The sequence below is a fragment of the Phyllobates terribilis genome, unplaced genomic scaffold (assembly GCF_046119375.1).
Source record: "Phyllobates terribilis strain yellow unplaced genomic scaffold, ASM4611937v1 Scaffold_8__6_contigs__length_399053987, whole genome shotgun sequence".
Classification (NCBI taxonomy): domain Eukaryota; kingdom Metazoa; phylum Chordata; class Amphibia; order Anura; family Dendrobatidae; genus Phyllobates; species Phyllobates terribilis.
Window position 1 is genome coordinate 392951950 of NW_027362768.1, and position 24997 is coordinate 392976946.

General features: G+C 41.5%; 1 protein-coding gene across 1 annotated transcript in view; it reads left to right on the forward strand.

Annotated features, from left to right (window-relative positions):
- CDHR4 (cadherin related family member 4) overlaps positions 1 to 24997 on the forward strand; it is a 338602-nt gene that overhangs the window by 102067 nt on the left and 211538 nt on the right. The window contains exons 10-12 of the mRNA XM_073645213.1: positions 21952 to 22054; positions 22193 to 22405; positions 24194 to 24339. Of these exons, the coding sequence (XP_073501314.1) occupies positions 21952 to 22054; positions 22193 to 22405; positions 24194 to 24339 (462 nt within the window). The remainder of the gene's footprint in view (positions 1 to 21951; positions 22055 to 22192; positions 22406 to 24193; positions 24340 to 24997) is intronic.

Here is a 24997-nt window from a genome sequence, read left to right on the forward strand (position 1 = left end):
CAGTACTGATATAACCTCCAGACATTACACCATATGTGACTGATATCAGCCTCTTATAACGCTCCAGTACTGATATAACCTCCAGACATTACATCATATGTGACTGATATCAGCCCCTCTTACAACGCTCCAGTACTGATATAACCTCCAGGCATTACATCATATGTGACTGATATCAGCCCCTCTTACAACGCTCCAGTACTGATATAACCTCCAGACATTACACCATATGTGACTGATATCAGCCTCTTATAACGCTCCAGTACTGATATAACCCCCAGACATTACATCATATGTGACTGATATCAGCCTCTTATAACGCTCCAGTACTGATATAACCTCCAGACATTACATCATATGTGACTGATATCAGCCTCTTATAACGCTCCAGTACTGATATAACCTCCAGACATTACATCATATGTGACTGATATCAGCCTCTTATAACGCTCCAGTACTGATATAACCTCCAGACATTACATCATATGTGACTGATATCAGCCTCATATAACGCTCCAGTACTGATATAACCTCCAGACATTACACCATATGTGACTGATATCAGCCTCTCTTATAACGCTCCAGTACTGATATAACCTCCAGACATTACACCATATGTGACTGATATCAGCCTCTCTTATAACGCTCCAGTACTGATATAACCTTCAGACATTACATCATATGTGACTGATATCAGCATCTTATAAAGCTCCAGTACTGATATAACCTCCAGACATTACATCATATGTGACTGATATCAGCCTCTTATAACGCTCCAGTACTGATATAACCTCCAGACATTACATCATATGTGACTGATATCAGCCTCTCTTATAACGCTCCAGTACTGATATAACCTCCAGACATTACATCATATGTGACTGATATCAGCCTCTTATAACGCTTCAGTACTGATATAACCTCGAGACATTACACCATATGTGACTGATATCAGCATCTTATAAAGTTCCAGTACTCATATAACCTCCAGACATTACACCATATGTGACTGATATCAGCCTCTCTTATAACGCTCCAGTACTGATATAACCTCCAGACATTACACCATATGTGACTGATATCAGCCTCTTATAACTCTCCAGTACTGATATAACCTCCAGACATTACATCATATGTGACTGATATCAGCCCCTCTTATAACGCTCCAGTACTGATATAACCTCCAGACATTACATCATATGTGACTGATATCAGCCTCTTATAACGCTCCAGTACTGATATAATCTCCAGACATTACATCATATGTGACTGATATCAGCTCCTCTTATAACGCTCCAGTACTGATATAACCTCCAGACATTACACCATATGTGACTGATATCAGCCCCTCTTATAACGCTCCAGTGCTGATATAACCTCCAGACATTATATCATATGTGACTGATATCAGCTCCTCTTATAACTCTCCAGTACTGATATAACCTCTAGACATTACACCATATGTGACTGATATCAGCTCCTCTTATAATGCTCCAGTAGTGATATAACCTCCAGACATTACACCATATGAGACTGATATCAGCTCCTCTTATAACGCTCCAGTACTGATATAACCTCCAGACATTACACCATATGAGACTGATATCAGCTCCTCTTATAACACTCCAGTACTGATATAACCTCCAGACATTACATCATATGTGACTGATATCAGCCTCTTATAACGCTCCAGTACTGATATAACCTCCAGACATTACACCATATGTGACTGATATCAGCCCCTCTTATAACGCTCCAGTACTGATATAACCTCCAGACATTACATCATATGTGACTGATATCAGCCTCTTATAACGCTCCAGTACTGATATAACCTCCAGACATTACATCATATGTGACTGATATCAGCCTCTTATAACGCTCCAGTAGTGATATAACCTCCAGACATTACATCATATGTGACTGATATCAGCCTCTTATAACGCTCCAGTACTGATATAACCTCCAGACATTACATCATATGTGACTGAGATCAGCATCTTATAAAGCTCCAGTACTGATATAACCTCCAGACATTACACCATATGTGACTGATATCAGCCTCTCTTATAACGCTCCAGTACTGATATAACCTCCAGACATTACATCATATGTGACTGATATCAGCCTCTTATAACGCTCCAGTACTGATATAACCTCCAGACATTACACCATATGTGACTGATATCAGCCTCTCTTATAACGCTCCAGTACTGATATAACCTCCAGACATTACACCATATGTGACTGATATCAGCCCCTCTTATAACGCTTCAGTACTGATATAACCTCCAGACATTTCACCATATGTGACTGATATTAGCCCCTCTTATAACGCTCCAGTACTGATATAACCTCCAGATATTACATCATATGTGACTGATATTAGCCCCTCTTATAACGCTCCAGTACTGATATAATCTCCAGACATTACATCATATGTGACTGATATCAGCTTCTCTTATAACTCTCCAGTACTGATATAACCTCCAGACATTACACCATATGTGACTGATATCAGCCTCTTATAAAGCTCCAGTACTGATATAACCTCCAGACATTACACCATATGTGACTGATATCAGCCTCTTATAACGCTCCAGTACTGATATAACCTCCAGACATTACACCATATGTGACTGATATCAGCCTCTTATAACGCTCCAGTACTGATATAATCTCCAGACATTACATCATATGTGACTGATATCAGCTCCTCTTATAACTCTCCAGTACTGATATAACCTCCAGACATTACACCATATGTGACTGATATCAGCATCTTATAAAGCTCCAGTACTGATATAACCTCCAGACATTACATCATATGTGACTGATATCAGCCTCTTATAACGCTCCAGTACTGATATAACCTCCAGACATTACATCATATGTGACTGATATCAGCCTCTCTTATAACGCTCCAGTACTGATATAACCTCCAGACATTACATCATGTGACTGATATCAGCCTCTTATAACGCTCCAGTACTGATATAACCTCCAGACATTACATCATATGTGACTGATATCAGCCTCTCTTATAACGCTCCAGTACTGATATAACCTCCAGACATTACATCATATGTGACTGATATCAGCCTCTTATAACGCTCCAGTACTGATATAACCTCCAGACATTACATCATATGTGACTGATATCAGCCCCTCTTATAACGCTCCAGTACTGATATAACCTCCAGACATTACATCATATGTGACTGATATCAGCTCCTCTTATAACTCTCCAGTACTGATATAACCTCCAGACCTTACACCATATGTGACTGATATCAGCCCCTTTTATAACGCTCCAGTAGTGATATAACCTCCAGACATTACACCATATGTGACTGATATCAGCCCCTCTTATAACGCTCCAGTGCTGATATAACCTCCAGACATTACATCATATGTGACTGATATCAGCCCCTCTTATAACGCTCCAGTACTGATATAACCTCCAGACATTACACCATATGTGACTGATATCAGCCCCTTTTATAACGCTCCAGTAGTGATATAACCTCCAGACATTACACCATATGAGACTGATATCAGCTCCTCTTATAACGCTCCAGTACTGATATAACCTCCAGACATTACACCATATGTGACTGATATCAGCCTCTTATAACGCTCCAGTACTGATATAACCTCCAGACATTACATCATATGTGACTGATATCAGCCCCTCTTATAACGCTCCAGTACTGATATAACCTCCAGGTATTACATCATATGTGACTGATATCAGCCCCTCTTATAACGCTCCAGTACTGATATAACCTCCAGACATTACACCATATGTGACTGATATCAGCCTCTTATAACGCTCCAGTACTGATATAATCTCCAGACATTACATCATATGTGACTGATATCAGCCTCTTATAATGCTCCAGTACTGATATAACCTCCAGACATTACATCATATGTGACTGATATCAGCCCCTCTTATAACGCTCCAGTACTGATATAACCTCCAGACATTACATCATATGTGACTGATATCAGCCCCTCTTATAACGCTCCAGTACTGATAAAACCTCCAGACATTACACCATATGTGACTGATATCAGCCTCTTATAACGCTCCAGCACTGATATAACCTCCAGACATAACACCATATGTGACTGATATCAGCTCTTATAACGCTCCAGTACTGATATAACCTCCAGACATTACATCATATGTGACTGATATCAGCCCCTCTTATAACGCTCCAGTACTGATATAACCTCCAGACATTACATCATATGTGACTGATATCAGCCTCTTATAACGCTCCAGTACTGATATAACCTCCAGACATTACATCATATGTGACTGATATCAGCCTCTTATAACGCTCCAGTACTGATATAACCTCCAGACATTACACCATATGTGACTGATATCAGCCTCTCTTATAACGCTCCAGTACTGATATAACCTTCAGACATTACATCATGTGACTGATATCAGCCTCTTATAACGCTCCAGTACTGATATAACCTCCAGACATTACATCATATGTGACTGATATCAGCCTCTTATAACGCTTCAGTACTGATATAACCTCCAGACATTACACCATATGTGACTGATATCAGCATCTTATAAAGTTCCAGTACTCATATAACCTCCAGACATTACACCATATGTGACTGATATCAGCCTCTCTTATAACGCTCCAGTACTGATATAACCTCCAGACATTACACCATATGTGACTGATATTAGCCCCTCTTATAACGCTCCAGTACTGATATAACCTCCAGACATTACACCATATGTGACTGATATCAGCCTCTTATAACTCTCCAGTACTGATATAACCTCCAGACATTACATCATATGTGACTGATATCAGCCCCTCTTATAACGCTCCAGTACTGATATAACCTCCAGACATTACATCATATGTGACTGATATCAGCTCCTCTTATAACGCTCCAGTACTGATATAACCTCCAGACATTACACCATATGTGACTGATATCAGCCTCTCTTATAACGCTCCAGTACTGATATAACCTCCAGACATTACATCATATGTGACTGATATCAGCTCCTCTTATAACGCTCCAGTACTGATATAACCTCCAGACATTACATCATATGTGACTGATAAAAGCCTCTTATAACGCTCCAGTACTGATATAACCTTCAGACATTAGATCATATGTGACTGATATCAGCATCTTATAAAGCTCCAGTACTGATATAACCTCCAGACATTACATCATATGTGACTGATATCAGCCTCTTATAATGCTCCAGTACTGATATAACCTCCAGACATTACATCATATGTGACTGATATCAGCCTCTCTTATAACGCTCCAGTACTGATATAACCTCCAGACATTACATCATATGTGACTGATATCAGCCTCTTATAACGCTCCAGTACTGATATAACCTCCAGACATTACATCATATGTGACTGATATCAGCCTCTTATAACGCTTCAGTACTGATATAACCTCCAGACATTACATCATATGTGACTGATATCAGCATCTTATAAAGCTCCAGTACTGATATAACCTCCAGACATTACATCATATGTGACTGATATCAGCCTCTTATAATGCTCCAGTACTGATATAACCTCCAGACATTACATCATATGTGACTGATATCAGCCTCTCTTATAACGCTCCAGTACTGATATAACCTCCAGACATTACATCATATGTGACTGATATCAGCCTCTCTTATAACGCTCCAGTACTGATATAACCTCCAGACATTACATCATATGTGACTGATATCAGCATCTTATAAAGCTCCAGTACTGATATAACCTCCAGACATTACACCATATGTGACTGATATCGGCCTCTCTTATAACGCTCCAGTACTGATATAACCTCCAGACATTACACCATATGTGACTGATATCGGCCTCTCTTATAACGCTCCAGTACTGATATAACCTCCAGACATTACACCATATGTGACTGATATCAGCCCCTCTTATAACGCTCCAGTACTGATATAACCTCCAGACATTACATCATATGTGACTGATATCAGCCTCTTATAACGCTCCAGTACTGATATAACCTCCAGACATTACATCATATGTGACTGATATCAGCCTCTTATAACGCTCCAGTACTGATATAACCTCCAGACATTACATCATATGTGACTGATATCAGCCTCTTATAACGCTTCAGTACTGATATAACCTCCAGACATTACACCATATGTGACTGATATCAGCATCTTATAAAGCTCCAGTACTGATATAACCTCCAGACATTACACCATATGTGACTGATATCAGCCTCTCTTATAACGCTCCAGTACTGATATAACCTCCAGACATTACACCATATGTGACTGATATTAGCCCCTCTTATAACGCTCCAGTACTGATATAACCTCCAGACAATACACCATATGTGACTGATATCAGCCTCTTATAACTCTCCAGTACTGATATAACCTCCAGACATTACATCATATGTGACTGATATCAGCCCCTCTTATAACGCTCCAGTACTGATATAACCTCCAGACATTACATCATATGTGACTGATATCAGCCTCTTATAACGCTCCAGTACTGATATAACCTCCAGACATTACATCATATGTGACTGATATCAGCTCCTCTTATAACGCTCCAGTACTGATATAACCTCCAGACATTACACCATATGTGACTGATATCAGCTCCTCTTATAACGCTCCAGTACTGATATAACCCCCAGACATTACACCATATGTGACTGATATCAGCCTCTTATAACGCTCCAGTACTGATATAATCTCCAGACATTACATCATATGTGACTGATATCAGCCTCTTATAATGCTCCAGTACTGATATAACCTCCAGACATTACATCATATGTGACTGATATCAGCACCTCTTATAACGCTCCAGTACTGATATAACCTCCAGACATTACACCATATGTGACTGATATCAGCCCCTCTTATAACGCTCCAGTAGTGATATAACCTCCAGACATTACACCGTATGTAACTGATATCAGCCCCTCTTATAACGCTCCAGTACTGATATAACCTCCAGACATTACATCATATGTGACTGATATCAGCCTCTTATAATGCTCCAGTACTGATATAAACTCCAGACATTACACCATATGTGACTGATATCAGCCTCTTATAAGGCTCCAGTACTGATATAATCTCCAGACATTACATCATATGTGACTGATATCAGCCTCTTATAATGCTCCAGTACTGATATAACCTCCAGACATTACATCATATGTGACTGATATCAGCTCCTCTTATAACGCTCCAGTACTGATATAATCTCCAGACATTACACCATATGTGACTGATATGAGCTCGTCTTATAACGCTCCAGTACTGATATAATCTCCAGACATTACACCATATGTGACTGATATCCGCCTCTCTTATAACGCTCCAGTACTGATATAACCTCCAGACATTACATCATATGTGACTGATATCAGCCTCTTATAACGCTCCAGTACTGATATAATCTCCAGACATTACACCATATGTGACTGATATCAGCCCCTCTTATAACGCTCCAGTAATGATATAACCTCCAGATATTACATCATATGTGACTGATATTAGCCCCTCTTATAACGCTCCAGTACTGATATAATCTCCAGACATTACATCATATGTGACTGATATCAGCTCCTCTTATAACTCTCCAGTACTGATATAACCTCCAGACATTACACCATATGTGACTGATATCAGCCTCTTATAACGCTCCAGTACTGATATAACCTCCAGACATTACATCATATGTGACTGATATCAGCCCCTCTTATAACGCTCCAGTACTGATATAACCTTCAGACATTACATCATATCTGACTGATATCAGCATCTTATAAAGCTCCAGTACTGATATAACCTCCAGACATTACATCATATGTGACTGATATCAGCTCCTCTTATAACGCTCCAGTACTGATATAACCTCCAGACATTACATCATATCTGACTGATATCAGCATCTTATAAAGCTCCAGTACTGATATAACCTCCAGACATTACATCATATGTGACTGATATCAGCCTCTTATAACGCTCCAGTACTGATATAACCTCCAGACATTACATCATATGTGACTGATATCATCCTCTCTTATAACGCTCCAGTACTGATATAACCTCCAGACATTACATCATATGTGACTGGTATCAGCCTCTTATAACGCTCCAGTACTGATATAACCTCCAGACATTACATCATATGTGACTGATATCAGACTCTTATAAGGCTCCAGTACTGATATAATCTCCAGACATTACATCATATGTGACTGATATCAGCCTCTTATAATGCTCCAGTACTGATATAACCTCCAGACATTACATCATATGTGACTGATATTAGCTCCTCTTATAACGCTCCAGTACTGATATAACCTCCAGACATTACACCATATGTGACTGATATCAGCCCCTCTTATAACGCTCCAGTACTGATATAATCTCCAGACATTACACCATATGTGACTGATATCAGCCTCTCTTATAACGCTCCAGTACTGATATAACCTCCAGACATTACATCATATGTGACTGATATCAGCCTCTTATAACGCTCCAGTACTGATATAATCTCCAGACATTACACCATATGTGACTGATATCAGCCCCTCTTATAACGCTCCAGTACTGATATAACCTCCAGATATTACATCATATGTGACTGATATTAACCCCTCTTATAACGCTCCAGTACTGATATAATCTCCAGACATTACATCATATGTGACTGATATCAGCTCCTCTTATAACTCTCCAGTACTGATATAACCTCCAGACATTACACCATATGTGACTGATATCAGCCTCTTATAACGCTCCAGTACTGATATAACCTCCAGACATTACATCATATGTGACTGATATCAGCATCTTATAAAGCTCTAGTACTGATAGAACCTCCAAACATTACACCATATGTGACTGATATCAGCCTCTTATAACGCTCCAGTACTGATATAACCTCCAGACATTACATCATATGTGACTGATATCAGCCTCTTATAACGCTCCAGTACTGATATAACCTTCAGACATTACATCATATCTGACTGATATCAGCATCTTATAAAGCTCCAGTACTGATATAACCTCCAGACATTACATCATATGTGACTGATATCAGCCTCTTATAACGCTCCAGTACTGATATAACCTCCAGACATTACATCATATGTGACTGATATCAGCCTCTCTTATAACGCTCCAGTACTGATATAACCTCCAGACATTACATCATATGTGACTGATATCAGCCTCTTATAACGCTCCAGTACTGATATAACCTCCAGACATTACATCATATGTGACTGATATCAGCCTCTTATAACGCTCCAGTACTGATATAACCTCCAGACATTACATCATATGTGACTGATATCAGCCTCTCTTATAACGCTCCAGTACTGATATAACCTCCAGACATTACACCATATGTGACTGATATCAGCCTCTTATAAGGCTCCAGTACTGATATAATCTCCAGACATTACATCATATGTGACTGATATCAGCCTCTTATAATGCTCCAGTACTGATATAACCTCCAGACATTACATCATATGTGACTGATATCAGCTCCTCTCATAACGCTCCAGTACTGATATAATCTCCAGACATTACATCATATGTGACTGATATCAGCCTCTTATAATGCTCCAGTACTGATATAACCTCCAGACATTACACCATATGTGACTGATATCAGCCCCTCTTATAACGCTCCAGTACTGATATAACCTCCAGACATTACACCATATGTGACTGATATCAGCCTCTTATAACGCTCCAGTACTGATATAACCTCCAGACATTACATCATATGTGACTGATATCAGCATCTTATAAAGCTCCAGTACTGATATAACCTCCAGACATTACACCATATGTGACTGATATCAGCATCTTATAACGCTCCAGTACTGATATAACCTCCAGATATTACATCATATGTGACTGATATTAGCCCCTCTTATAACTCTCCAGTACTGATATAATCTCCAGACAATACATCATATGTGACTGATATCAGCTCCTCTTATAACTCTCCAGTACTGATATAACCTCCAGACATTACACCATATGTGACTGATATCAGCCTCTTATAACGCTCCAGTACTGATATAACCTCCAGACATTACATCATATGTGACTGATATCAGCCTCTTATAACGCTCCAGTACTGATATAACCTCCAGACATTACATCATATGTGACTGATATCAGCCTCTTATAACGCTCCAGTACTGATATAACCTTCAGACATTACATCATATCTGACTGATATCAGCATCTTATAAAGCTCCAGTACTGATATAACCTCCAGACATTACATCATATGTGACTGATATCAGCCTCTTATAACGCTCCAGTACGGATATAACCTCCAGACATTACATCATATGTGACTGATATCAGCCTCTCTTATAACGCTCCAGTACTGATATAACCTCCAGACATTACACCATATGTGACTGATATCAGCCTCTCTTATAACGCTCCAGTACTGATATAACCTCCAGACATTACACCATATGTGACTGATATTAGCCCCTCTTATAACGCTCCAGTACTGATATAACCTCCAGACATTACACCATATGTGACTGATATCAGCCTCTTATAACTCTCCAGTACTGATATAACCTCCAGACCTTACACCATATGTGACTGATATCAGCCTCTCTTATAACGCTCCAGTACTGATATAACCTCCAGACATTACATCATATGTGACTGATATCAGCCTCTTATAACGCTCCAGTACTGATATAACCTTCAGACATTACATCATATCTGACTGATATCAGCATCTTATAAAGCTCCAGTACTGATATAACCTCCAGACATTACATCATATGTGACTGATATCAGCCTCTTATAACGCTCCAGTACTGATATAACCTCCAGACATTACATCATATGTGACTGATATCAGCCTCTCTTATAACGCTCCAGTACTGATATAACCTCCAGACATTACATCATATGTGACTGATATCAGCATCTTATAACGCTCCAGTACTGATATAACCTCCAGACATTACATCATATGTGACTGATAACAGCCTCTTATAACGCTTCAGTACTGATATAACCTCCAGACATTACACCATATGTGACTGATATCAGCCCCTCTTATAACGCTCCAGTACTGATATAACCTCCAGATATTACATCATATGTGACTGATATCAGCCTCTCTTATAACGCTCCAGTACTGATATAACCTCCAGACATTACACCATATGTGACTGATATTAGCCCCTCTTATAACGCTCCAGTACTGATATAACCTCCAGACATTACACCATATGTGACTGATATCAGCCTCTTATAACTCTCCAGTACTGATATAACCTCCAGACATTACATCATATGTGACTGATATCAGCCTCTTATAACGCTCCAGTACTGATATAACCTCCAGACATTACACCATATGTGACTGATATCAGCCTCTTATAACGCTCCAGTACTGATATAACCTCCAGACATTACATCATATGTGACTGATATCAGCCTCTTATAACGCTCCAGTACTGATATAACCTTCAGACATTACATCATATCTGACTGATATCAGCATCTTATAAAGCTCCAGTACTGATATAACCTCCAGACATTACATCATATGTGACTGATATCAGCCTCTTATAACGCTCCAGTACTGATATAACCTCCAGACATTACATCATATGTGACTGATATCAGCCTCTTATAATGCTCCAGTACTGATATAACCTCCAGACATTACATCATATGTGACTGATATCAGCACCTCTTATAACGCTCCAGTACTGATATAACCTCCAGACATTACACCATATGTGACTGATATCAGCCCCTCTTATAACGCTCCAGTACTGATATAACCTCCAGACATTACATCATATGTGACTGATATCAGCCTCTTATAAGGCTCCAGTACTGATATAATCTCCAGACATTACATCATATGTGACTGATATCAGCCTCTTATAATGCTCCAGTACTGATATAACCTCCAGACATTACATCATATGTGACTGATATCAGCTCCTCTTATAACGCTCCAATACTGATATAACCTCCAGACATTACACCATATGTGACTGATATCAGCCTCTCTTATAACGCTCCAGTACTGATATAACCTCCAGACATTACACCATATGTGACTGATATCAGCCCCTCTTATAACGCTCCAGTACTGATATAATCTCCAGACATTATACCATATGTGACTGATATGAGCTCCTCTTATAACGCTCCAGTACTGATATAATCTCCAGACATTACACCATATGTGACTGATATCATCCTCTTATAACGCTCCAGTACTGATATAATCTCCAGACATTACATCATATGTGACTGATATCAGCCCCTCTTATAATGCTCCAGTACTGATATAACCTCCAGACATTACACCATATGTGACTGATATCAGCCCCTCTTATAACGCTCCAGTACTGATATAATCTCCAGACATTACACCATATGTGACTGATATGAGCTCCTCTTATAACGCTCCAGTACTGATATAATCTCCAGACATTACACCATATGTGACTGATATCAGCCCCTCTTATAACGCTCCAATACTGATATAACCTCCAGACATTACACCATATGTGACTGATATCAGCCTCTTATAACGCTCCAGTACTGATATAATCTCCAGACATTACACCATATGTGACTGATATCAGCCCCTCTTATAACGCTCCAGTACTGATATAACCTCCAGATATTACATCATATGTGACTGATATCAGCCTCCTATAACGCTCCAGTACTGATATAACCTCCAGACATTACATCATATGTGACTGATATCAGCCTCTTATAACGCTCCAGTACTGATATAACCTCCAGACATTACACCATATGTGACTGATATCAGCCCCTCTTATAACGCTCCAGTACTGATATAACCTCCAGATATTACATCATATGTGACTGATATCAGCCTCCTATAACGCTCCAGTACTGATATAACCTCCAGACATTACATCATATGTGACTGATATCAGCCTCTTATAACGCTCCAGTACTGATATAACCTCCAGACATTACATCATATGTGACTGATATCAGCATCTTATAAAGCTCCAGTACTGATATAACCTCCAGACATTACACCATATGTGACTGATATCAGCCTCTCTTATAACGCTCCAGTACTGATATAACCTCCAGACATTACATCATATGTGACTGATATCAGCCCCTCTTATAACGCTCCAGTACTGATATAATCTCCAGACATTACACCATATGTGACTGATATGAGCTCCTCTTATAACGCTCCAGTACTGATATAATCTCCAGACATTACACCATATGTGACTGATATCATCCTCTTATAACGCTCCAGTACTGATATAATCTCCAGACATTACATCATATGTGACTGATATCAGCCCCTCTTATAATGCTCCAGTACTGATATAACCTCCAGACATTACACCATATGTGACTGATATCAGCCCCTCTTATAACGCTCCAGTACTGATATAATCTCCAGACATTACACCATATGTGACTGATATGAGCTCCTCTTATAACGCTCCAGTACTGATATAATCTCCAGACATTACACCATATGTGACTGATATCAGCCCCTCTTATAACGCTCCAATACTGATATAACCTCCAGACATTACACCATATGTGACTGATATCAGCCTCTTATAACGCTCCAGTACTGATATAATCTCCAGACATTACACCATATGTGACTGATATCAGCCCCTCTTATAACGCTCCAGTACTGATATAACCTCCAGATATTACATCATATGTGACTGATATCAGCCTCTTATAACGCTCCAGTACTGATATAACCTCCAGACATTACATCATATGTGACTGATATCAGCCTCTTATAACGCTCCAGTACTGATATAACCTCCAGACATTACATCATATGTGACTGATATCAGCATCTTATAAAGCTCCAGTACTGATATAACCTCCAGACATTACACCATATGTGACTGATATCAGCCTCTCTTATAACGCTCCAGTACTGATATAACCTCCAGACATTACATCATATGTGACTGATATCAGCCTCTTATAACGCTCCAGTACTGATATAACCTTCAGACATTACATCATATGTGACTGATATCAGCATCTTATAAAGCTCCAGTACTGATATAACCTCCAGACATTACATCATATGTGACTGATATCAGCCTCTCTTATAACGCTCCAGTACGGATATAACCTCCAGACATTACATCATATGTGACTGATATCAGCCTCTTATAACGCTCCAGTACTGATATAATCTCCAGACATTACACCATATGTGACTGATATCAGCCCCTCTTATAACGCTCCAGTACTGATATAATCTCCAGACATTACATCATATGTGACTGATATCAGCTCCTCTTATAACTCTCCAGTACTGATATAACCTCCAGACATTACACCATATGTGACTGATATCAGCCTCTTATAACGCTCCAGTACTGATATAACCTCCAGACATTACATCATATGTGACTGATATCAGCATCTCATAAAGCTCCAGTACTGATATAACCTCCAGACATTACACCATATGTGACTGATATCAGCCTCTCTTATAACGCTCCAGTACTGATATAACCTCCAGACATTACATCATATGTGACTGATATCAGCCTTTTATAACGCTCCAGTACTGATATAACCTTCAGACATTACATCATATCTGACTGATATCAGCATCTTATGAAGCTCCAGTACTGATATAACCTCCAGACATTACATCATATGTGACTGATATCAGCCTCTTATAACGCTCCAGTACTGATATAACCTCCAGACATTACATCATATGTGACTGATATCAGCCTCTCTTATAACGCTCCAGTACTGATATAACCTCCAGACATTACATCATATGTGACTGATATCAGCCTCTTATAACGCTCCAGTACTGATATAACCTCCAGACATTACATCATATGTGACTGATAACAGCCTCTTATAACGCTTCAGTACTGATATAACCTCCAGACATTACACCATATGTGACTGATATCAGCATCTTATAAAGCTCCAGTACTGATATAACCTCCAGACATTACACCATATGTGACTGATATCAGCCTCTCTTATAACGCTCCAGTACTGATATAACCTCCAGACATTACACCATATGTGACTGATATTAGCCCCTCTTATAACGCTCCAGTACTGATATAACCTCCAGTCATTACACCATATGTGACTGATATCAGCCTCTTATAACTCTCCAGTACGGATATAACCTCCAGACATTACATCATATGTGACTGATATCAGCCTCTTATAACGCTCCAGTACTGATATAACCTCCAGACATTACATCATATGTGACTGATATCAGCTCCTCTTATAACGCTCCAGTACTGATATAATCTCCAGACATTACATCATATGTGACTGATATCAGCTCCTCTTATAACGCTCCAGTACTGATATAACCTCCAGACATTACACCATATGTGACTGATATCAGCTCCTTTTATAACGCTCCAGTACTGATATAACCTCCAGACATTACACCATATGCGACTGATATCAGCCGCTCTTATAACGCTCCAGTACTGATATAACCCCCAGACATTACACCATATGTGACTGATATCAGCCTCTTATAACGCTCCAGTACTGATATAATCTCCAGACATTACATCATATCTGACTGATATCAGCCTCTTATAATGCTCCAGTACTGATATAACCTCCAGACATTACATCATATGTGACTGATATCAGCACCTCTTATAACGCTCCAGTACTGATATAACCTCCAGACATTACACCATATGTGACTGATATCAGCCCCTATTATAACGCTCCAGTAGTGATATAACCTCCAGACATTACACCATATGTGACTGATATCAGCCCCTCTTATAACGCTCCAGTACTGATATAACCTCCAGACATTACATCATATGTGACTGATATCAGCCTCTTATAAGGCTCCAGTACTGATATAATCTCCAGACATTACATCATATGTGACTGATATCAGCCTCTTATAATGCTCCAGTACTGATATAACCTCCAGACATTACATCATATGTGACTGATATCAGCTCCTCTTATAACGCTCCAATACTGATATAACCTCCAGACATTACACCATATGTGACTGATATCAGCCTCTCTTATAACGCTCCAGTACTGATATAACCTCCAGACATTACACCATATGTGACTGATATCAGCCCCTCTTATAACGCTCCAGTACTGATATAATCTCCAGACATTATACCATATGTGACTGATATGAGCTCCTCTTATAACGCTCCAGTACTGATATAATCTCCAGACATTACACCATATGTGACTGATATCATCCTCTTATAACGCTCCAGTACTGATATAATCTCCAGACATTACATCATATGTGACTGATATCAGCCCCTCTTATAATGCTCCAGTACTGATATAACCTCCAGACATTACACCATATGTGACTGATATCAGCCCCTCTTATAACGCTCCAGTACTGATATAATCTCCAGACATTACACCATATGTGACTGATATGAGCTCCTCTTATAACGCTCCAGTACTGATATAATCTCCAGACATTACACCATATGTGACTGATATCAGCCCCTCTTATAACGCTCCAATACTGATATAACCTCCAGACATTACACCATATGTGACTGATATCAGCCTCTTATAACGCTCCAGTACTGATATAATCTCCAGACATTACACCATATGTGACTGATATCAGCCCCTCTTATAACGCTCCAGTACTGATATAACCTCCAGATATTACATCATATGTGACTGATATCAGCCTCTTATAACGCTCCAGTACTGATATAACCTCCAGACATTACATCATATGTGACTGATATCAGCCTCTTATAACGCTCCAGTACTGATATAACCTCCAGACATTACATCATATGTGACTGATATCAGCATCTTATAAAGCTCCAGTACTGATATAACCTCCAGACATTACACCATATGTGACTGATATCAGCCTCTCTTATAACGCTCCAGTACTGATATAACCTCCAGACATTACATCATATGTGACTGATATCAGCCCCTCTTATAACGCTCCAGTACTGATATAATCTCCAGACATTACACCATATGTGACTGATATGAGCTCCTCTTATAACGCTCCAGTACTGATATAATCTCCAGACATTACACCATATGTGACTGATATCATCCTCTTATAACGCTCCAGTACTGATATAATCTCCAGACATTACATCATATGTGACTGATATCAGCCCCTCTTATAATGCTCCAGTACTGATATAACCTCCAGACATTACACCATATGTGACTGATATCAGCCCCTCTTATAACGCTCCAGTACTGATATAATCTCCAGACATTACACCATATGTGACTGATATGAGCTCCTCTTATAACGCTCCAGTACTGATATAATCTCCAGACATTACACCATATGTGACTGATATCAGCCCCTCTTATAACGCTCCAATACTGATATAACCTCCAGACATTACACCATATGTGACTGATATCAGCCTCTTATAACGCTCCAGTACTGATATAATCTCCAGACATTACACCATATGTGACTGATATCAGCCCCTCTTATAACGCTCCAGTACTGATATAACCTCCAGATATTACATCATATGTGACTGATATCAGCCTCTTATAACGCTCCAGTACTGATATAACCTCCAGACATTACATCATATGTGACTGATATCAGCCTCTTATAACACTCCAGTACTGATATAACCTCCAGACATTACATCATATGTGACTGATATCAGCATCTTATAAAGCTCCAGTACTGATATAACCTCCAGACATTACACCATATGTGACTGATATCAGCCTCTCTTATAACGCTCCAGTACTGATATAACCTCCAGACATTACATCATATGTGACTGATATCAGCCTCTTATAACGCTCCAGTACTGATATAACCTTCAGACATTACATCATATGTGACTGATATCAGCATCTTATAAAGCTCCAGTACTGATATAACCTCCAGACATTACATCATATGTGACTGATATCAGCCTCTTATAACGCTCCAGTACTGATATAACCTCCAGACATTACATCATATGTGACTGATATCAGCCTCTCTTATAACGCTCCAGTACGGATATAACCTCCAGACATTACATCATATGTGACTGATATCAGCCTCTTATAACGCTCCAGTACTGATATAACCTCCAGACATTACATCATATGTGACTGATATCAGCCTCTTATAACGCTCCAGTACTGATATAACCTCCAGACATTACACCATATGTGACTGATATCAGCCCCTCTTATAACGCTCCAGTACTGATATAACCTCCAGATATTACATCATATGTGACTGATATCAGCCTCTTATAACGCTTCAGTACTGATATAACCTCCAGACATTACACCATATGTGACTGATATCAGCATCTTATAAAGCTCCAGTACTGATATAACCTCCAGACATTACACCATATGTGACTGATATCAGCCTCTCTTATAACGCTCCAGTACTGATATAACCTCCAGACATTACACCATATGTGACTGATATTAGCCCCTCTTATAACGCTCCAGTACTGATATAACCTCCAGACATTACACCATATGTGACTGATATCAGCCTCTTATAACTCTCCAGTACTGATATAACCTCCAGACATTACATCATATGTGACTGATATCAGCCCCTCTTATAACGCTCCAGTACTGATATAACCTCCAGACATTACATCATATGTGACTGATATCAGCCTCTTATAACGCTCCAGTACTGATATAACCTCCAGACATTACATCATATGTGACTGATATCAGCCCCTCTTATAACGCTCCAATACTGATATAACCTCCAGACATTACACCATATGTGACTGATATCAGCCTCTCTTATAACGCTCCAGTACTGATATAACCTCCAGACATTACATCATATGTGACTGATATCAGCCTCTTATAACGCTCCAGTACTGATATAACCTCCAGACATTACATCATATGTGACTGATATCAGCATCTTATAAAGCTCCAGTACTGATATAACCTCCAGACATTACACCATATGTGACTGATATCAGCCTCTCTTATAACGCTCCAGTACTGATATAACCTCCAGACATTACATCATATGTGACTGATATCAGCCTCTTATAACGCTCCAGTACTGATATAACCTTCAGACATTACATCATATGTGACTGATATCAGCATCTTATAAAGCTCCAGTACTGATATAACCTCCAGACATTACATCATATGTGACTGATATTAGCCCCTCTTATAACGCTCCAGTACTGATATAATCTCCAGACATTACATCATATGTGACTGATATCAGCCTCTCTTATAACGCTCCAGTACTGATATAACCTCCAGACATTACACCATATGTGACTGATATCAGCTCCTCTTATAACGCTCCAGTACTGATATAACCTCCAGACATTACACCATATGCGACTGATATCAGCCTCTTATAACGTTCCAGTACTGATATAATCTCCAGACATTACATCATATGTGACTGATATCAGCCTCTTATAATGCTCCAGTACTGATATAACCTCCAGACATTACATCATATGTGACTGATATCAGCACCTCTCATAACGCTCCAGTACTGATATAACCTCCAGACATTACACCATATGTGACTGATATCAGCCCCTCTTATAACGCTCCAGTAGTGATATAACCTCCAGACATTACACCATATGTGACTGATATCAGCCCCTCTTATAACGCTCCAGTAGTGATATAACCTCCAGACATTACATCATATGTGACTGATATCAGCCTCTTATAACGCTCCAGTACTGATATAACCTCCAGACATTACACCATATGTGACTGATATCAGCCTCTTATAAGGCTCCAGTACTGATATAATCTCCAGACATTACATCATATGTGACTGATATCAGCCTCTTATAATGCTCCAGTACTGATATAACCTCCAGACATTACATCATATGTGACTGATATCAGCTCCTCTTATAACGCTCCAGTACTGATATAACCTCCAGACATTACACCATATGTGACTGATATCAGCCCCTCTTATAACGCTCCAGTACTGATATAATCTCCAGACATTACACCATATGTGACTGATATGAGCTCCTCTTATAACGCTCCAGTACTGATATAATCTCCAGACATTACACCATATGTGACTGATATCATCCTCTTATAACGCTCCAGTACTGATATAATCTCCAGACATTACATCATATGTGACTGATATCAGCCCCTCTTATAACGCTCCAATACTGATATAACCTCCAGACTTTACACCATATGTGACTGATATCAGCCCCTCTTATATCGCTCCAATACTGATATAACCTCCAGACATTACACCATATGTGACTGATATCAGCCTCTCTTATAACGCTCCAGTACTGATATAACCTCCAGACATTACACCATATGTGACTGATATCAGCCTCTCTTATAACGCTCCAGTACTGATATAACCTCCAGACATTACATCATATGTGACTGATATTAGCCCCTCTTATAACGCTCCAGTACTGATATAACCTCCAGACATTACATCATATGTGACTGATATCAGCTCCTCTTATAACTCTCCAGTACTGATATAACCTCCAGACATTACACCATATGTGACTGATATCAGCTTCTTATAACGCTCCAGTACTGATATAACCTCCAGACATTACATCATATGTGACTGATATCAGCCTCTTATAACGCTCCAGTACTGATATAACCTTCAGACATTACATCATATGTGACTGATATCAGCATCTTATAAAGCTCCAGTACTGATATAACCTCCAGACATTACATCATATGTGACTGATATCAGCCTCTTATAACGCTCCAGTACTGATATAACCTCCAGACATTACATCATATGTGACTGATATCAGCCTCTCTTATAACGCTCCAGTACTGATATAACCTCCAGACATTACATCATATGTGACTGATATCAGCATCTTATAAAGCTCCAGTACTGATATAACCTCCAGACATTACATCATATGTGACTGATATCAGCCTCTTATAACGCTCCAGTACTGATATAACCTCCAGACATTACATCATATGTGACTGATATCAGCCCCTCTTATAACGCTCCAGTACTGATATAACCTCCAGACATTACACCATATGTGACTGATATCAGCCTCTCTTATAACGCTCCAGTACTGATATAACCTCCAGACATTACATCATATGTGACTGATATCAGCCTCTTATAACGCTCCAGTACTGATATAACCTCCAGACATTACATCATATGTGACTGATATCAGCCTCTTATAACGCTTCAGTACTGATATAACCTCCAGACATTACATCATATGTGACTGATATCAGCCTCTTATAACGCTCCAGTACTGATATAACCTCCAGACATTACATCATATGTGACTGATATCAGCCTCTCTTATAACGCTCCAGTACTGATATAACCTCCAGACATTACACCATATGTGACTGATATTAGCCCCTCTTATAACGCTCCAGTACTGATATAACCTCCAGACATTACACCATATGTGACTGATATCAGCCTCTCTTATAACGCTCCAGTACTGATATAACCTCCAGACATTACATCATATGTGACTGATATCAGCATCTTATAAAGCTCCAGTACTGATATAACCTCCAGACATTACATCATATGTGACTGATATCAGCCTCTTATAACGCTCCAGTACTGATATAACCTCCAGACATTACATCATATGTGACTGATATCAGCCCCTCTTATAACGCTCCAGTACTGATATAACCTCCAGACATTACACCATATGTGACTGATATCAGCCTCTTATAACGCTCCAGTACTGATATAACCTCCAGACATTACATCATATGTGACTGATATCAGCCTCTTATTACGCTCCGGCACTGACATCCGGTTGTTATTACGCTCCGGCCCCCCGCTCTCTCTGCAGATTAACAGCTCTCTGAACTACGACTCCTATCAGATGGCGAGTGTGAACTTCCAGTACGCGGCGTCGGTGGTGGTGACGGACAGCGGGACGCCGCGGCTGAGCAGTGAGTGCTGCGCGGAGGAGGTCGGAGCCGTGTGCAGTCGCCTCTGTGTCTGTGGATTTTGGGTTCCTTTTAGTATATGGGGTCGGGGGGATCCGTCGCCCCTTTCTGCTCCGGTGACCCCGTGTCTCTGCTTTGCAGCCAGTATTCCGGTCTTCATCACGGTGACCGCGGTTAATGATTACTCTCCGCTCTGCGTCGGGCCGTCCACCTTCACTGTTAGTGAGAACGCCGGCTTCGGGACCGTTGTGGGGCAGATTAACGCCACCGACGCCGACTACCCATTCAACAACGTGCAGTTCTCCATTGTTGGGGGTCCGAATCCTCCCGTCTTCTACGTCATCCCGAGAACCGGTAAAACACCCCAGATTATCAGCCAGGAGGGCGGCAGTTATTCTGCGGAGGAGGCGCTTTGTATAACAAAATGGCTACAGCTGGCACTGGGAGTACAGGGAAGGGGGATGTCGTGTGTGTCGGGATTATGGGGGGATGTCGTGTGTGTCGGGATTATGGGGGGGATGTCGTGTGTGTCGGGATTATGGGGGTGATGTCTTGTGTGTCGGGACTATGGGGGGGTGTCGTGTGTGTCGGGATTATGGGGGTTTATGTCGTGTGTGTCAGGATTATGGGGGTGGATGTCGTGTGTGTCCGGATTATGGGGGGGATGTCGTGTGTGTCGGGATTATGGGGGGGATGTCGTCTGTGTCGGGATTATGGGGGGATGTCGTCTGTGTCGGGATTATGGGGGGGATGTCGTCTGTGTCTGGATTATGGGGGGGATGTCTTGTGTGTCGGGATTATGGGGGTGGATGTCGTGTGTGTCGGGATTATGGGGGTGGATGTCGTGTGTGTCGGGATTATGGGGGTGGATGTCGTGTGTGTCGGGATTATGGGGGGGATGTCGTGTGTGTCGGGATTATGGGGGGGATGTCGCGTGTGTCGGGATTATGGGGGGGATGTCGTGTGTGTCGGGATTATGGGGGGATGGATGTCGTGTGTGTCGGGATTATGGGGGGATGGATGTCGTGTGTGTCTGGATTATGGGGGTTGGATGTCGTGTGTGTCGGGATTATGGGGGTTGGATGTCGTGTGTGTCGGGATTATGGGGGGGGATGTCGTGTGTGTGTGTGTCGGGATTATGGGGGGGGGTGTCGCGTGTGTGTCGGGATTATGGGGGGGGGTGTCGCGTGTGTGTCGGGATTATGGGGGGGATGTCGCGTGTGTGTCGGGATTATGGGGGGGATGTCGCGTGTGTGTCGGGATTATGGGGGGATGTCGTCTGTGTCGGGATTATGGGGGGGATGTCGTCTGTGTCGGGATTATGGGGGTGGATGTCGTGTGTGTCGGGATTATGGGGGTGGATGTCGTGTGTGTCGGGATTATGGGGGGGATGTCGTGTGTGTCGGGATTATGGGGGGGATGTCGCGTGTGTCGGGATTATGGGGGGATGTCGTCTGTGTCGGGATTTTGGGGGGATGGATGTCGTGTGTGTCGGGATTATGGGGGGATGGATGTCGTGTGTGTCTGGATTATGGGGGTTGGATGTCGTGTGTGTCGGGATTATGGGGGTTGGATGTCGTGTGTGTCGGGATTATGGGGGGGATGTCGCGTGTGTGTCGGGATTATGGGGGGATGTCGTGTGTGTGTCGGGATTATGGGGGGTAGATGTCGTGTGTGTCTGGATTATGGGGGTGGATGTCGTGTATGTGTTTCGGGATTATGGGTGGGGGATGTCGTGTGTGTGTCGGGATTATGGGGGGGGTCATGGGTGTCGGGATTATGGGGGGGTGTCGTGTGTGTGTGTCGGGATTAGGGGGTGGATGTCGTGTGTTTCTGGATTATGGGGGTGGATGTCGTGTATGTGTGTCGGGATTATGGGGGGGATGTCGTGTGTGTGTCGGCATTATGGGGGGGGTCGTGTGTGTCGGGATTATGGGGGGGTGTCGTGTGTGTGTGTGTCGGGATTATCGGGGGGTGTCGTGTGTGTGTGTCGGGATTATGGGGGGGATGTCGTGTGTGTGTCGGGATTATGGGGGGGTGTCGTGTGTGTGTGTCGGGAGGATGTCGTGTGTGTCAGGATTATGGGGGGATGTCGTGTGTCGGGATTATGAGGGGGTGTCATGGACCTTCTCTCCATTCCAGGAGAGGTGAACCTGCTCAGACCCCTGGATTTTGAGACAACAAGCAGCTACTCCCTGAAGATTGAGGTGGTCGACCTCGACAACGACATCGTCCCGGATCCTACAAAACAGAGGACGGTATTCTGTAGCGTCACCGTCAGTGTAATGGTAAGAGGCCACTGTTCCCTGACCACCCGACTGTCCCCCCACCAACTTTCCGTTCTGCACCCCCACCAACTTTCCGTTCTGCACCCCAACTGCCCACTGTCCCCTCTCCCCGCCTGCCTCCGCTGCCCCCCGCCTGCCTTCCCACGCTGCCTCTCTGACTGGAAACTGAGCTCTTCTCACTCAGTGACAGCAGCCCGTGATGCCTCATCCACTCAGACACTAGCTGTCGCCCAGAGCTACGTCCCCCTGTTAGTTCTGCCTGGCAGCCAGCCACAGGAATCTGCCCCCGCGTCCGTCCCTCTCACTGTGCAGACCGGATCTAGTGTCAGCAACCTAATGTCAAATCAGAGCACACAGGATGCTGGGAGTTGTAGTTCAGCGGTGACCTCGGTAGCTGGAGGCGCGAGCCGCGGTGGTGTCCTATTATTTGCGCCGTCTTGTAGTGACTGCGGACTCGTTACCGCTACGTCCATCTTGTTCCAGGATGTCAGGGACGACATCGGCAGGATCATACAATATCCCACCGCTGCCACCAATTTGTCAGGGATTCCACCCACACACAATCAGGACGACACCGGGGAGATCACACAATATCTCACCGTGCCGTCACGCTGTCCGTATTTTGTCCGGAGTCGCGAGCACGCGATCCAGACTACTC